The sequence below is a fragment of the Vigna unguiculata genome, chromosome 8, assembly GCF_004118075.2.
Source record: "Vigna unguiculata cultivar IT97K-499-35 chromosome 8, ASM411807v1, whole genome shotgun sequence".
In the NCBI taxonomy this organism is placed as follows: domain Eukaryota; kingdom Viridiplantae; phylum Streptophyta; class Magnoliopsida; order Fabales; family Fabaceae; genus Vigna; species Vigna unguiculata.
In genome coordinates, this window is record NC_040286.1 from 14,606,071 (window position 1) to 14,622,414 (window position 16,344).

The 16,344-nt window shown below is 45.7% G+C and overlaps 1 protein-coding gene and 1 pseudogene across 1 annotated transcript; both read right to left on the reverse strand.

Annotated features, from left to right (window-relative positions):
• Positions 1–4,880: 4,880 nt before the first annotated feature.
• On the reverse strand, positions 4,881–7,213 carry LOC114194897 (annotated as a pseudogene).
• Positions 7,214–12,494: 5,281 nt separating this feature from the next.
• Positions 12,495–16,342, reverse strand: LOC114194898 (glycine-rich cell wall structural protein 2-like). The gene is made up of 2 exons (XM_028085304.1): positions 16,217–16,342; positions 12,495–12,755 (listed from the first exon to the last, which is right to left on the reverse strand). The coding sequence occupies exons 1-2, from the start codon at positions 16,340–16,342 to the stop codon at positions 12,495–12,497; spliced, it is 387 nt and encodes a 128-aa protein (XP_027941105.1).
• Between the last annotated feature and the right edge of the window lie 2 nt (positions 16,343–16,344).

Here is a 16,344-nt window from a genome sequence, read left to right on the forward strand (position 1 = left end):
TTGGCTCTTCAACTGCACTTGGTTTCTCTATTGTATTATCCTCACAATTTTGCTCTTGAAGAGCACGTGCGGGAATACATGCTACGGATCATACACCGCAACGCCAGGTAGAGTTCCCACATACAAACAAAGTCCGTATCGTCCCAAGACTACCAAACTCGTCAGCCAACAACTGAGGAGGGCAATCTATCTGGACCCATCCGTACTGGCCACAACCAGCACACTCATACCGGCAACACTCGCCAACCCGAGCCACAACTCAAGGTTCCTCGTGTTCGTCCGCCATCCCGAGCCACAACTCAAGAGATGCTATTCCGAGCAACAACTCAAGGAATACCACGTGCTTAACCCCTATCCCGAGCCACAACTCAAGGGATACGTTCCGAGCCACAACTCAAGGAACTCCAACAACCTCACCTCTAAAGCACTACCAGAAGCCTTGTAGAACACCCTATGAAGTCCAACAACTGGGACTTACAGCAGCTAAACCGCCTGGCGGGAGACACGTACCGCTAGGCGCCACAGCTTCCAGACCGCTTGGAAGCTATGATGAGTCGAACCTTGGCTCACATTCAATAATTAACTTTTGGGGAATTTAATATTATTTTTGCGCTTACAAATTTGATATTAGTTGCATCAAATTTATTATTAGATATTCTTGAGTTTAATAATGCAAGTGTAATTTAATTTAGGTCCTTAAGGGTGTAAATAATGAATCTTTTAATTCATAAATTAAGTCCCAAAATAGGAATTTTGGAGAGAAATAGTTCAGGTACTAAATGCACCCCCAATTCTCATGTTTACACCCCTTTTTCGAAATGGAATATCTATTATTAAAATAAAATATTTCTAGAGCTAGCTGCACCCCCTGTTTTCAGGTTTACACCCCCTTCTGTAATTTAACTTTAAATTTCTGCTTTGCACCCCTCCTTTTTACTAAGCTGCACCCTTAATGTTACTTAAGATCTAATCCATCAGATTTCGCCACGTGGCAATCCTCCACTTACTAAATTAACCATTCACAGTTTGCCACATCATCAATCTTCCATTAACTCACATCACTAATCGAAACATGCCACATCATCACTCTCTCTCTCTCCTTCAAACAACCAAAACCCTAACCCTAACTCTTTCTCTCCTTCCATCTCCATTCCATTAAGCAGCCGCCACCTCCATTGCCGCCATGACCTCGTCCGACCACCGCAGCTCACGCCGGAATGCAGCCAACCGCTGCACTCCCGCCGGACTGCTGCCCCCACCGTCGCGCTCCAACATCTCGAACCTGCCACTCCCGCGCCGCCATGACTCCAGCCGCAGCGTCGTCTTCCTCGTGTCTCCATCGCACCTCCATCTTCTGCAACTCTCGGCCACCATCACGACACCATCGCGCCACCATCGCGCCTTCATTGCTGCACCATACTCGAGGTCCTCCATGCTTCCTCGCGTCAGAACAACGTGCTCCTTCATTCACGTCGTCGGCAACCACCATTGTTGCAGCACTAGCGAGTCCTGCAGCAGCAAACGTGAGCTCCGCTACATCATTCTCGCGCCACCATCAAAGCTATGGAAACCACCACGAGTTCGCCATGGAAGCCACCGCGAGTTTGCGCCTGCACCTGCGCCCTCGTCGCGCTCACGTAAGAACTGTGTCGACCCCGTTCACTCCCGCGCCGTTGTCGACAGCATCGCTTCCATGGCAGCCACCACATCGCACTCGAGCCTCCTGCTTCCTCCACCATCCAGCCCCACCGTGTCGCCACTTCCCCCCCCCTTGACAGCCGCAGACCCCACAACACCTTCGCGACAATTTCGCAGCCACCGCGACAACCACCATAATCTCGCCTGAACCACTCACGGCAGCCAAACCCTAATAGGGAGAGAGACTTCCCTGACACGTGGCAGTCTCTCAATGGGCTGTCAAAAGTCAAGACTGGTCAACCAGTCAACTCTGGGCAAGGATTTGGTCAACAGTGGTCAAATTATCTATTTTAGGCTATATCTGGCAAGTGGTTCCTCTATAGGAACCCTAAATTGGCCTAGGAAGGAAAAGATAGTCTGGCGGCAGTTCACCACCAACCAGACTAATTATGGAAATTTTCCCAGAATCACAATCTTTAAAAATGAAATATACAAATCCTACATAATCATACCAAATTCAGCATACCAATCAGAATTAAATTAATCAGCGCATGAATTACCCTATTTAGCATGCCATTCAAATTAAAAATAAAGTTAACGCGTAAAAGCTCCCCTAACCTCGTTCCTTAGCTTAAATTAGAACAATTGATGAAGCTCTCCCTTGATCACCAATGGCCACCCTTGGTTTCCCTCAATTCTGCCTTCAACTCCCTCACGTCAGCCCCTCTCACTCACCCTTGCCTCTGTTTTTCTAAGTCTAGGTTCAGCCTTGCCAAAACCTTGCCTAAACTCCAACTTTTTCCTTTTAAACTAGTACTTTAGGTTACTTAAAAATATTAAAACGAATTTAATTTCATTTACCTTTTAATAACCCTTCATCTCTCATCATGAATGGGAATGCAGCCCCCCCTTGGCCGTACTGCTTCCCATTGCCTCTGTTAACCTTTCCCATTTCCCTCTAAAGTCACCATTAGCAAAATAAAAACAAGCATAATTTCCATTTAGCCTTTCTAAGGTTTGAACCCATGACCCCTTTGTTACCACTCAAGTGCATAACCATTTCAACCAATCATGTTTCATGCTAACCTTCACAATTCAAGTATCATAACATACAAGAACATGTTTTCATAAATTTAAATAACAAAACCATAACATCAAAAGTTAGCATACATAGGACTCGAACCCAAGTCCTCTCGCACAATCAAAGTGCTCTCAACCATATGAGCTAGCACTCTTCCACGTCATACCAACCATAATTTAATGTCATAATTATTACCCCTCCTGTATTTATTAATTAATTATTTATTTAATTAATTAAATTCTACGGGTCTTACAATACTCCCCCCTTTTTAAATTTTTCGTCCTCGAAAAAGAGAACTTACCAGTGAAGAGATGAGGATAGGATCGCCTCATGACATCGTCCATCTCCCATGTCATTTCTTGAGTTGCCTCATCCCATAGGACTTTCACGGTTTGATTTCCTTCCCTCTGAGCTGTTTCGTTTGAGAATCCAAGATTCTCACTGGTCCGGCTCCAATAGTTAAGTCCTCCCGTATCTGCACATCATCATACTCCAGAATGTGTGTAGGATCGGCTATATATTTTCTCAACTGTGACACATGGAAAACATTATGCAAGTTTCCCAAGTGTGGTGGCAATGCCATCTCGTACGCTGCAGGACCAATCCTCCTCATGATCTGATATGGTCCGATGAATCGAGGTGTCAGCTTCCTCGATTTAAGTGCCCTGCCAATACCTGCAGTAGGGGTAACTCTGAGAAATACGTGGTCCCGTGCCTCAAACTCAAGCGGCCTCCTCCTCTTGTCCGCGTACGACTTCTGCCTGCTCTGAGTCGCGCGCATCCGATCCTGAATCACCCTCACCTTCTCGGTGGTCTGCTGTAAGAACTTTGGCCCAAGAACCACTGCCTCACCATCTTGTTGCCAACACAATGGCGTCCTACATCTCCTACCATACAAGGCCTCGTAGGGAGCCATTCCAATACTGGTATGGTAACTGTTATTATACGTGAATTCTACCAATGGCAACACATCACTCCATGTACCCAGATGGTCTAAAACACATGTCCTCAACAGGTCCTCCAACGACTGTATAGTCCGCTCAGACTGTCCATCTGTCTGAGGATGATAGGCGGAGCTCATCCTGAGCTAAGTACCCAAAGCATTCTGCAGCGACTGCCAGAACCTCGATGTGAACCTCGGGTCTCTATCTGACACAATACTCGCTGGCACTCCATGTAATCTAACAATCTCTCGCACATACAAATCCGCCAGCCTATCCATATTCATCTTCTGGTTAATCGGCAGAAAATGAGCACACTTCGTCAACCTGTCTACTATCACCCAGATTGAGTCGTGTCCTCTCACTGATCTCGGCAGGTGAGTGATGAAATCCATGGAAATACTGTCCCATTTCCACTGTGGAATATCTAGAGGTTCTAACATACCACCCGGTCGCTGGTGTTCTATCTTCGCTTTCTGACATACCAAGCAAGAAGCGACGTAATCAGCCACATCCGTCTTCATACCCGTCCACCAGAAAGAGGCTTTCAAATCTTTGTACATCTTAGTCATACCCGGATGTATGCTAAGACGACTCTTATGCCCCTCATCTAGGAGCATCTTCCTCAGAACCCTGCTGTTTGGAACACACACTCTCTCCCTGAACCGTAGGATCCCGTCGCTGCCCATTCGGAAATCCTTCCTCTTCTCAGTGCCCAACTCTCCAATTATCATCTGCAGTTCCTAATCCTTCCCCTGTTCCACCCGAAGCTCATCTAGGAACTCATTCGTGATCCTCAGCATGCTGGCATCGTATCTGTCCAGGCCCCATATCCAACCCCAGATTCATGTCCCTCAACTGTTCTATCAGCTCTAACTCCCTAATCATCATAGCTGATACATGAATTCTCTTCCTACTCAAGGCATCCGCTACGACATTAGCTTTACCAGGGTGGTACAATAGCTCAAAGTCGTAGTCCTTTAAGTATTCCATCCAACGCCTCTGTCTCATATTCAGCTCTTTCTGATCAAACAAGTATTTCAAGCTTTTATGATCGCTGAATACCTGGAACTGCGCTCCATACAGGTAGTGTCTCCATGTCTTGAGGGCAAACACGACTGCCGCTAACTCCAAGTCGTGTGTCGGGTAATTCTTCTCATGCACCTTCAACTGTCTCGATGCATAAGCTACCGACCGTTTATCCTGCATCAGCACACAGCCTAACCCCTGATACGAGGCATCACAGTACACCTCAAATGTTTAGTCGTGTCAGGGATTGCCAATATCAGTGCGGTGGTCAGTCTCCTCTTCATATCCTCGAAGCAAGCTTCACACTCGTCTGTCCACGAGAAAGGCTGGTCCTTTCTCGTAAGCTGTGTAAGAGGACTCACCATCTTGGAGAAACCCTCCACAAACCGTCGATAATACCCTGCCAAACCCACAAAACTTCGCACCTCTGAAACTGTTTGGGGCCTCTCCCACTTCACCACAGTCTCTATCTTCGCCGGATCAACGGCTATTCCTTGGGCTGAGATCACATGGCCCAGGAATTGTACCTCTTCCAACCAGAATTCACATTTCGACAACTTCCCATACAACTGGTGCTCTCTGAGAATCCCCAATACTACTCTTAGATGCTCTGCGTGTTCTTCTCTGCTCTCGGAGTAGATCAGAATGTCATCGATAAACACTACTACAAACTGATCTAAATATGGCCTGAAAATCCTATTCATGTAATCCATGAATATAGCCGGCGCATTGGTCACCCCAAAAGGCATCACTACATACTCGTAGTGACCATACCGTGATCGAAAAGCTGTCTTCTGGACATCCTCCGGCCTGACAAGGATCTGATGATACCCAGATCTCAGGTCTATTTTTGAGAACACCGCAGCTCCCCTCAACTGATCCAACAGATCATCAATCCTCGGCAATGGTACTTATTCTTTATCGTTAGCTTATTCAGCTGCCGGTAATCAACACACAACCGGGAGCTACCATCTTTCTTTTTCACTAACAGAACTGGTGCTCCCCACAGTGATGCACTCGGTCGGATGAACTTCTTCTCAAGCAGATCCTCAATCTGTTTCTTTAGCTCAGCTAACTCAGCAGGCGCCATTCTGTACGGTGCCATAGAAACTGGCCCAGCGCCAGGGATGAGGTCAATGGAGAAATCTACATCCCTGCTAGGCGGTAGTTCTGGAATCTCATCCGGAAATACATCTGCATATGCATCCACTACCGGGATCCTGTTGATCTGCTCAACCGTGCTCATCTTCTCTGCCTGGGCCACAATCATGTAACAGGTAGCTCCAGCCTCAATCTCTCTCGCCGCCTGATTAGACGAGATCAGTTCTAGCCCCACCGTCTCAGGAAACACTATCTGACGCTGCCCGCAATCAATGACGACATAGTTGCTCGACAACCAATCCATGCCCAGAATCACGTCTAGACCCTCCATCGGCAAACAAATGAGGTTCAACCTGAACCTACGGCCTGCCACCTCCATAGGACACCCCACGCACATAGAAGTGGTGGATACCTCTCCAGACGCTGGCGTCGCCACTAAAAGCTCGCACCCCAGCTCTCGCATCGTGAGCCCGAGCCTCCTCACACATTCATTAGACACAAACGAATGAGTGGCTCCTGAGTCGAACAACACCACTACCTCGTGGTCACACAACAAACATAGAAACTGCAAAAGATTACCTGACTGTTTCGCCTCTGTGGTCGTCAAGGCGAACACACGCCCCGGTGCTCTAGGTCGGTCTCCTACTGGTCTCGTAAGCTGGCGCACCACCAGCTTGTCTTCTGTAGGACACTGACGTGCAAAGTGCCCTGTCTGCTGGCATGCGTAGCACCTACCAGTACTACTGCCTCCACCTGTACTGCTGGCAGGTTTAGTACAATCCCTCCTCAAGTGTTCCCCGCCACAGTTAAAACACCGTAATCTTCCCCAGGTAGTCGGCGGTCTGCTATAAGGTTTCCTCTGAGGTCTGACATCTGAGGTAGTCCTCTACTGTTTCCCCCCACTACTCGACCCAGTCTCCAACTGCTCCACGGTTTTGGCCTGCTCGACCAAAACTGGAAACTCTCTAATCCGAAGTGGCACAATGAAGCGGCGTATCTCATGTTTTAATCCGCCCTCGAACCTCCTACACCTCCACTCCTCAGTAACCTCTGGAGTGTAGAAACGCGCCAGGTATTCGAACCTCTCTATATAAGCCGCCACGGTCATAGTCCCCTGCTGAAGAGTAAGGAACTCTGCCTCCCGTTCGTGCCTCGCACTGTCGAGAAAGTACTTCTCCAGGAACCTCGTCCTGAAGACAGTCCACGTCACCTGCTCCCCACGGGTCTGCATCAACTGCTGCATCCCCTGCCACCAATACTCTGCGTCTGCCACCAGAAGAAACGTGACAAACAACAGCCTCTGCTCATCTGTGCATCCCAGCACTCTACAGATCTTCTCACACTCCCGCATCCAAGCATCTGCCTCGTCAGGAGTGGCTTTGCCAGAGAACTTGGCCGGCCGGTGTTTCATGAAATCTTCCATAGCTACTGGCCGGTAGGTGCCACTACAGCTCTGGGTGGCGCCGCTATGGGCTGCATCGCGTCCACCATACGATGGATCGCTTGAGCTATGTCATCAGCTCCAGCGGTGTTCCTCCTCCTCCTGTTAGCCATAGCTCATGCACGCCACATATTATAGCTGGTTCACACACACAGCCCATATTAGGATTTCATATCCAAAAATAAACTAATAACACAGCAATTAGTTACACAAACGTAACGCGGTATGCTCACTCCCCATAGACCCCAAAATCATTTTGAAAACCATTGCTCTGATACCAAATGTAACATCCCGTCAGGATATTACTAATTTATAAATAAATAATTGGAATAATTAAGACAACATGTTTAATAATACCTCATTTTCCCCAAACGCGGGAAAATTTAAAACTTTATTAATTGCTGATAAAAACTTAGAACGTCCATCACATAATTAAAATCCAATGTATTAAGTCACCCATCCGGGTTTACAAATATTTCCAAACAAGTAATACAAGTAAAAAGTCTCCCCAACTCAATCCCCTCTCCGCGCCTAAGCTGCACCTAAGCCACCTACATCACCAGCATCTGCTCCCGTGTACCGCGTACACGATCATCGCCACACACACACAGATAGGGTGAGCTTAGCAGATAAAACACATATATATTCGAAGCTATAAACATATATATATATATATATATATATATTATATATATATATAAATCAGTATACATACACATAACATCACTTAAATTTAACTTTCCACATTGCCCTATATTTTTTTATTCCCTCGATTCAATCTCCAATACGTTTATTCGTGTTCTACCTCGTCTGCTAATTACTTCAAGGTGACTTGCTGCCATACCTATCGGCCGCAACTGATAGAGCACGTACGGGAATACATGCTACGGATCATACACCGCAACGCCAGGTAGAGTTCCCACATACAAACAAAGTCCGTATCGTCCCAAGACTACCAAACTCGTCAGCCAACAACTGAGGAGGGCAATCTATCTGGACCCATCCGTACTGGCCACAACCAGCACACTCATACCGGCCACACTCGCCAACCCGAGCCACAACTCAAGGTTCCTCGTGTTCGTCCGCCATCCCGAGCCACAACTCAAGAGATGCTATTCCGAGCAACAACTCAAGGAATACCACGTGCTTAACCCCTATCCGAGCCACAACTCAAGGGATACGTTCCGAGCCACAACTCAAGGAACTCCAACAACCTCACTCTAAAGCACTACCAGAAGCTTGTAGAACACCCTATGAAGTCCAACAACTAGGACTTACAGCAGCTAAACCGCCTGGCGGGAGACACGTACCGCTAGGCGCCACAGCTTCCAGACCGCTTGGAAGCTATGATGAGTCGAACCTTGGCTCACATTCAATAATTAACTTTTGGGGAATTTAATATTATTTTTGCGCTTACAAATTTGATATTAGTTGCATCAAATTTATTATTAGATATTCTTGAGTTTAATAATGCAAGTGTAATTTAATTTAGGTCCTTAAGGGTGTAAATAATGAATCTTTTAATTCATAAATTAAGTCCCAAAATAGGAATTTGGAGAGAAATAGTTCAGGTACTAAATGCACCCCCAATTCTCATGTTTACACCCCTTTTTCGAAATGGAATATCTATTATTAAAATAAAATATTTCTAGAGCTAGCTGCACCCCCTGTTTTCAGGTTTACACCCCCTTCTGTAATTTAACTTTAAATTTCTGCTTTGCACCCCTCCTTTTTACTAAGCTGCACCCTTAATGTTACTTAAGATCTAATCCATCAGATTTCGCCACGTGGCAATCCTCCACTTACTAAATTAACCATTCACAGTTTGCCACATCATCAATCTTCCATTAACTCACATCACTAATCGAAACATGCCACATCATCACTCTCTCTCTCTCCTTCAAACAACCAAAACCCTAACCCTAACTCTTTCTCTCCTTCCATCTCCATTCCATTAAGCAGCCGCCACCTTCATTGCCGCCATGACCTCGTCCGACCACCGCAGCTCACGCCGGAATGCAGCCAACCGCTGCACTCCCGCCGGACTGCTGCCCCCACCGTCGCGCTCAACATCTCGAACCTGCCACTCCCGCGCCGCCATGACTCCAGCCGCAACGTCGTCTTCCTCGTGTCTCCATCGCACCTCCATCTTCTGCAACTCTCGGCCACCATCACGACACCATCGCGCCACCATCGCGCCTTCATTGCTGCACCATACTCGAGGTCCTCCATGCTTCCTCGCGTCAGAACAACGTGCTCCTTCATTCACGTCGTCGGCAACCACCATTGTTGCAGCACTAGCGAGTCCTGCAGCAGCAAACGTGAGCTCCGCTACATCATTCTCGCGCCACCATCAAAGCTATGGAAACCACCACGAGTTCGCCATGGAAGCCACCGCGAGTTTGCGCCTGCACCTGCGCCCCTCGTCGCGCTCACGTAAGAACTGTGTCGACCCCGTTCACTCCCGCGCCGTTGTCGACAGCATCGCTTCCATGGCAGCCACCACATCGCACTCGAGCCTCCTGCTCCTCCACCATCCAGCCCCACCGTGACGCCACTTCCCCCCCCCCTGACAGTCCAGACCCCACAACACCTTCGCGACAATTTCGCAGCCACCGCGACAACCACCATAATCTCGCCTGAACCACTCACGGCAGCCAAACCCTAATAGGGAGAGAGACTTCCCTGACACGTGGCAGTCTCTCAATGGGCTGTCAAAAGTCAAGACTGGTCAACCAGTCAACTCTGGGCAAGGATTGGTCAACAGTGGTCAAATTATCTATTTTAGGCTATATCTGGCAGGTGGTTCCTCTATAGGAACCCTAAATTGGCCTAGGAAGGAAAAGATAGTCTGGCGGCAGTTCACCACCAACCAGACTAATTCTGGAAAATTTCCCAGAATTACAATCTTTAAAAATGAAATATACAAATCCTACATAATCATACCAAATTCAGCATACCAATCAAATTAAATTAATCAGCGCATGAATTACCCTATTTAGCATGCCATTCAAATTAAAAATAAAGTTAACGCGTAAAAGCTCCCCTAACCTGGTTCCTTAGCTTAAATTAGAACAATTGATGAAGCTCTCCCTTGATCACCAATGGCCACCCTTGGTTTCCCTCAATTCTACCTTCAACTCCCTCACGTCAGCCCCTCTCACTCACCCTTGCCTCTGTTTTCTAAGTCTAGGTTCAGCCTTGCCAAAACCTTGCCTAAACTCCAACTTTTTCCTTTTAAACTAGTACTTTAGGTTACTTAAAAATATTAAACGAATTTAATTTCATTTACCTTTTAATAACCCTCCATCTCTCATCATGAATGGGAATGCAACCCCCCCTTGGCCGTACTGCTTCCCATTGCCTCTGTTAACCTTTCCATTTCCTCTAAAGTCACCATTAGCAAAATAAAAACAAGCATAATTCCATTTAGCCTTTCTAAGGTTTGAACCCATGACCCCTTTGTTACCACTCAAGTGCATAACCATTTCAACCAATCATGTTTCATGCTAACCTTCACAATTCAAGTATCATAACATACAAGAACATGTTTCATAAATTAAATAACAAAACCATAACATCAAAAGTTAGCATACATAGGACTCGAACCCAATCCTCTCGAACAATCAAAGTGCTTCAACCATATGAGCTAGCACTCTTCCACGTCATACCAACCATAATTAATGTTCATAATTATTACCCCCTCCCGTATTATTAATTAATTATTTATTTAATTAATTAAATTCTACCGGTCTACAGCGCATGGTGATTGGGACATAAATGATGTGGAAGAGAGAGTAAAGCAAAGGCATAAAGCATAAAGTAAAAGGCATGAAGCAAGTGTACCTAGTACCTTTGGTCTCCTTTGTTTTTAGCACTCTTTGGCCACTTTTTGGAGACATATGAGACACATTCTTTGTCTCCTTTTGTGCAGAACGAAATTAGCTTTGCACACACCATAGCTAGCTCTTTTGTCTCTCATTTTTTGTAACCTTATTTGACCTAGTTTCTAGAAGCTAGGGTTTGGTTTTTGTAGAGACATCCTTAGGTATCTTTTATTTGCTTAGAGGCCCCTAAACTCTTCTATATAAGGGTGCTCCTAGACATGTAAAAGGGTTGAACATTTTGAAGTAAAAACACTCTTGTGTCTCAACCATTTGTGAGAGTTTCCTCCCTAGGGAGTGAATACTTTTTAAGCCATCTTGCATACAATGGCGGCACACATCCACTCATCTTCAAGGTTGTCATGGCTTCTAGCCTAGCCTTGTAGTGGCGTGCTTCTCACATTTTTACCATTTCTTCCCTTTCCATTTTATGTTTTCTTCTTCCTTTAATTGTTCTTGGTATTCTATGATTTATGTGCTTTCCATTGCCTTTTCATTTTGAATCAATCCATCATCTTTTTCTTTTGAGCTTTGTGAAAGGAACCTTCACATCTAGATAGCTTGCTATCTTAATGTCCAGTGGGGATTTCACTCAGCTTTCTTAATCAACTCACACCATATTCAATAATCTTAAAAAGGAACAAGATAATCCTTCATCATACACCCATTTGACACCAAATTTTTTTACTCCCATTTGACACCTAAAATATCTTTACACCTATTTATAATATATTTACTCCCATTTGACACCTAAAATATATTTACGACCATCACCACAACCACCACCACCACCACCACGACAACCACCACCACGACAACCATTACTAACTCGGGCACAACCCCGACCACCACCACGACAACCACCACAACCCAAACCACCACCACCACCACCACCACCACCACCATCATTATGACCCCCACCACTACCACCACGACAACCACCACCAACTCGGGCACAACCACGACCACCACCACAACAACCACCATCAACAAAAACACCACAACAATGGTCGCCATCACTGCTAGCACCACGACCACCACCACCACTACAACCACCACCACCACCACCACCACGACGGCCACCAACACCACCACCACCACCACCACCCAACCACCACCACCACCACAACCACAACCATCACCACCACCATCACCACGACCACTACCATGGCCAGCAGCACCACCACCACCACGGCTACCAGCATGGCCACCACCAGGGCAATCACCACTACCACCACCACCACCACCCCGACCACCACCACCACAACCATCACCATTACGACCAGCAACACTACCACCCCCACGACCACGACCACCAGGGCACCACCACCACCACCACGCCAACCACCACCACCACCACCACCACCACCACTACCACCCTAACCACCACCACCACCACAACCATCATCACTACCACTACCACGGCCACCACCATGGCAACCAATAGGGCCATCACCACCACCACTACTACCACCACTGCGACTACCACCACGAGCATCGAAACCACTATCACGACCACCATCACATCCACCACCACCACAACCGCGACCACCAACACCACCAACACCATGGCCAGGAACCCCACCATAACCACCATCACCACCACCACGACTACCAACACTACAAATTTGACAACCATACTGACAACGACCGCCACCACCATCACAACCACCACCACCACCACCACAACCCCAGAACAACCACCACCACTACCACAACCACAACCACCACCATAGCCACCACCCCCACCACCACCATAGCCACTACCACAACAACGACCAACACCACCACCACCATCACAACCACCACAACCACTACCACCACGACCACCACCACAACGACGACCACCACCACAACGACAACGACGACCACCACCACCACGTCGAAAGACCACCACCACGATGGAGGAGCCTCATCAAGTGGTATTCAGAACCACTCGATTCTCAAATATCGTGAAAGCTAAGTATTCGAGCATTATCTCTACTGTTTTTCTCTTTATATGTTCGATTTTGTCTTGTTCTATATTCATTTGAGTCATTTTTGCTTCTCTGGTGTTGATTTTGTGCTCTTGATATGTTTTCCTTGCTGAAATTGATTCAAATTTTGTTGATCTAATTTTCTGAATCAATACCGTGATTCATTGTCATAGCTCTCTGAATCTGCTGCTCAAATGCATGTCTTAGGTTTGATTTCATTTTTTTTACTTTGGTTTAAAATTTTATGATCTCTGTTTTGTCTTGGGAAGTGTTTAATTTGTTTTATATGTTATTGATTCCATAGATGTGTGCCTACAATGTGTTTTGTTCACTATTTCGCATCTCATTCAGTTCCTGTTTGGTGTTTGACTCATTAGTTTCTGTTCTGGTATGTGTTATGGAGTTCTAATATTGTTAGTAGATCAATGGAAATATTCTACAGTGCTTCATTTTTTCACTACTCGTGTTTAATTTCTACTTAAAGTGCTCTTGTTTCAATTTGTGTGCATCTATCTTTGCATTTCACTTTGAATCTATTGCTTTACTGAAATTGAAACTATTAGCCAAGTTGTGACTGAAGCCTTTCATGCGCATTCCATCACATTGTACTCTAATTCATATCAGAATCTATGTGTGGAAATGCAAGCTTGGTCCGTGAAAGCATAGGTATTATAAGTACCTTGTTTACTACAGTCTTCTATTCCTTCACAGATGATTAAATCTTGGTTTTGTGCTCAAATATTGTTGATGGACTAGTATATTTGTTTAAGTTTGAGTGTTGTATCAATATATTTGAGCATTCACGGGTTTCATGTTCTTTCTGCAATTTAGATTTGCTTTGATCAATTCATATCCAGATTTTGGACATCTTGCTTGGTCGTTGGAATCTGAATGGAAACTGCATTTGCTTTACTTGTGTGTCTACTTAATCACATGTTATTGTTTCTGTGGTTAGCTTAGTTATTTGTCTTGAATGTTGATTAATCTTTTTTTGCTTTACATCTTATGTTTCCGCAGATTATGTGCATTAAAAATTGTTGCAGTATAGTTCATTCATTCAGTCTGTGACAAACATTTGTCTGCTATTATAACTTATTTCCTTTGCTGCAACTATGTGCACTAGTTTAGAGTTATCCACGTCTCTCAGTTGCATATGTGCTTATATTCTGTAATACCATGTTCGATCTGTGAACATTCTGTTTGCTAAATCTTCAATGGTATTTCTTGTGAGTGAAGTTGTTCAGCCATTTCTATTTCATTGCATCAGCATTAGTTCTGTTGATTAATTGCCTACTATTGTTCTCTTCATGTTTTATGAAATTTGGTGCCTCAACTTGGTTTTTTTCATATCCTAAGTCTTCATCCCATACTGGTTCATGTTGCTTTATTTTGCACTGTCAAATTGTTTGAGTCAAACTAGTGCTTTAATCTGATGATTCCAGCATATTTCGATGTTTTTCTTTGACTGAAATTATGTGTTTTCTTTTACAGTTTCACTACACTATTTACTTGTGTTTTTCCAAATATTTTTGTTAGTTGAATCAATTTTTTAATCTGTCACATGCCATTGACCACTTGAATGGAATTGGAAAACTGCCATCGAAGTGAACTATGCTTTCAAAGATTAATTGCATATGTGATTTATGTGAGTTGAAAAGAAAATTTGTGGACAAGAATATGATGTGAAAATCTGCATTGATGGATAATCTTTAACTCACTTGAGTGAAAAGAAAGAGTGAATTAAAAACAAAAAAACGGTTCACACTTAGTATTGACCATTCCTTTCCAATACAATGTGCATGTGCTCTTGATTCAACTGGTTTGAGTCTTGTTTGATTTTAGTTTTATTCATCATATTCTAGATACATTCCTTAGGTTCCTTTTGTGTGCCTTCTTTATTGGTTAGCTTGTATTCTTGCTTGTCTTCATTGGCTCTCCATTGAGTTTGTCATTAAATCTATCACTTGATGTTCTCCTTGCCTCAAATTTAAACTTTTATTGTTTCCTGCTTTTTACTCTCAAAAGTGGCTGACTGCTCATTTGCTCTTGGTCACCACCACATCCACCACCATTGTCACCACCACCACCACCACCATGGCCACCAACATCACCACCACCACCACCACATCTACAGCCACCACCACCACCACAACCACAACCACGGCCACCATGACGGCCGCCAATACCATCACCACCAACACAATGGCCACCTTCACGGACGCCACGACCACCACCATCACCACCACCACAAACACAACCACTGCCACCACCAACACCACCACCACCACCACAAATACCATAACCACGACAACCACCGCCATCATCGTCGCCACCACCACCACCCTCACAGCCACCACCACCACCACCAGCACATGCACCACTACCACCACCATCACTACTTCACGACGCTTGTTCTTTCATAGCGTTAGTTTAGGATCTCGCCGTTAGGATTATTAGAACGACATTCTCTTCTCCTTTTTCTGTTCAGTCCCTCATGGTGGTCTTCTTCTCACTATAAAAGGCCAGCTAGCTATTGTAATCACAACTTTGATGAATGTTGATTTGGTTGAGAACACTCCCACCGTTCATCTTAGCTCACCCTTCACCTTTAGATGAGGATTTCTCCTCCTAGGGTTCCAAATACCATGTATGTGTTTCCAGCGAGAAACCAGAGAGCTTAGTTGCATGTTTTGAGATTCCACGATTGAAGCTATTTTCCGGTGATTCCACGATGGAGTGTCGTCATCAACCACGACCACCATCACTACCACGACCATCACTACCACTGCCACCACCCCAACCACCACCACCACATGCACCACCACCATCACCACCACCACCACGACCACCACCACCATCATAACAACCACAACCATCACCACCACCACAACCACATCCACCACCACCACCATCGCCATCATAACAGCCAGAACCACGACGACCACGACCACCACGACCACCACAACCACCACCACCACAACAACAACAACCACCATCAAAACCACCACCACGGCCACTACCACCACTACCACCACCACCACCACAACCACCACCAACACCACCACCTCCACCACCACTACGACCATCACAGTCACCACCACCACCACTACCACCACAACCACAACCATCACCACCACCATCACTACGACCATGGCCAGCACCACCAGCACCACCACGGCTACCAGCATGGCCACCACCAAGGCAATCACCACTACCACCACCACCACCACCACCACCACAACCATCACCATTA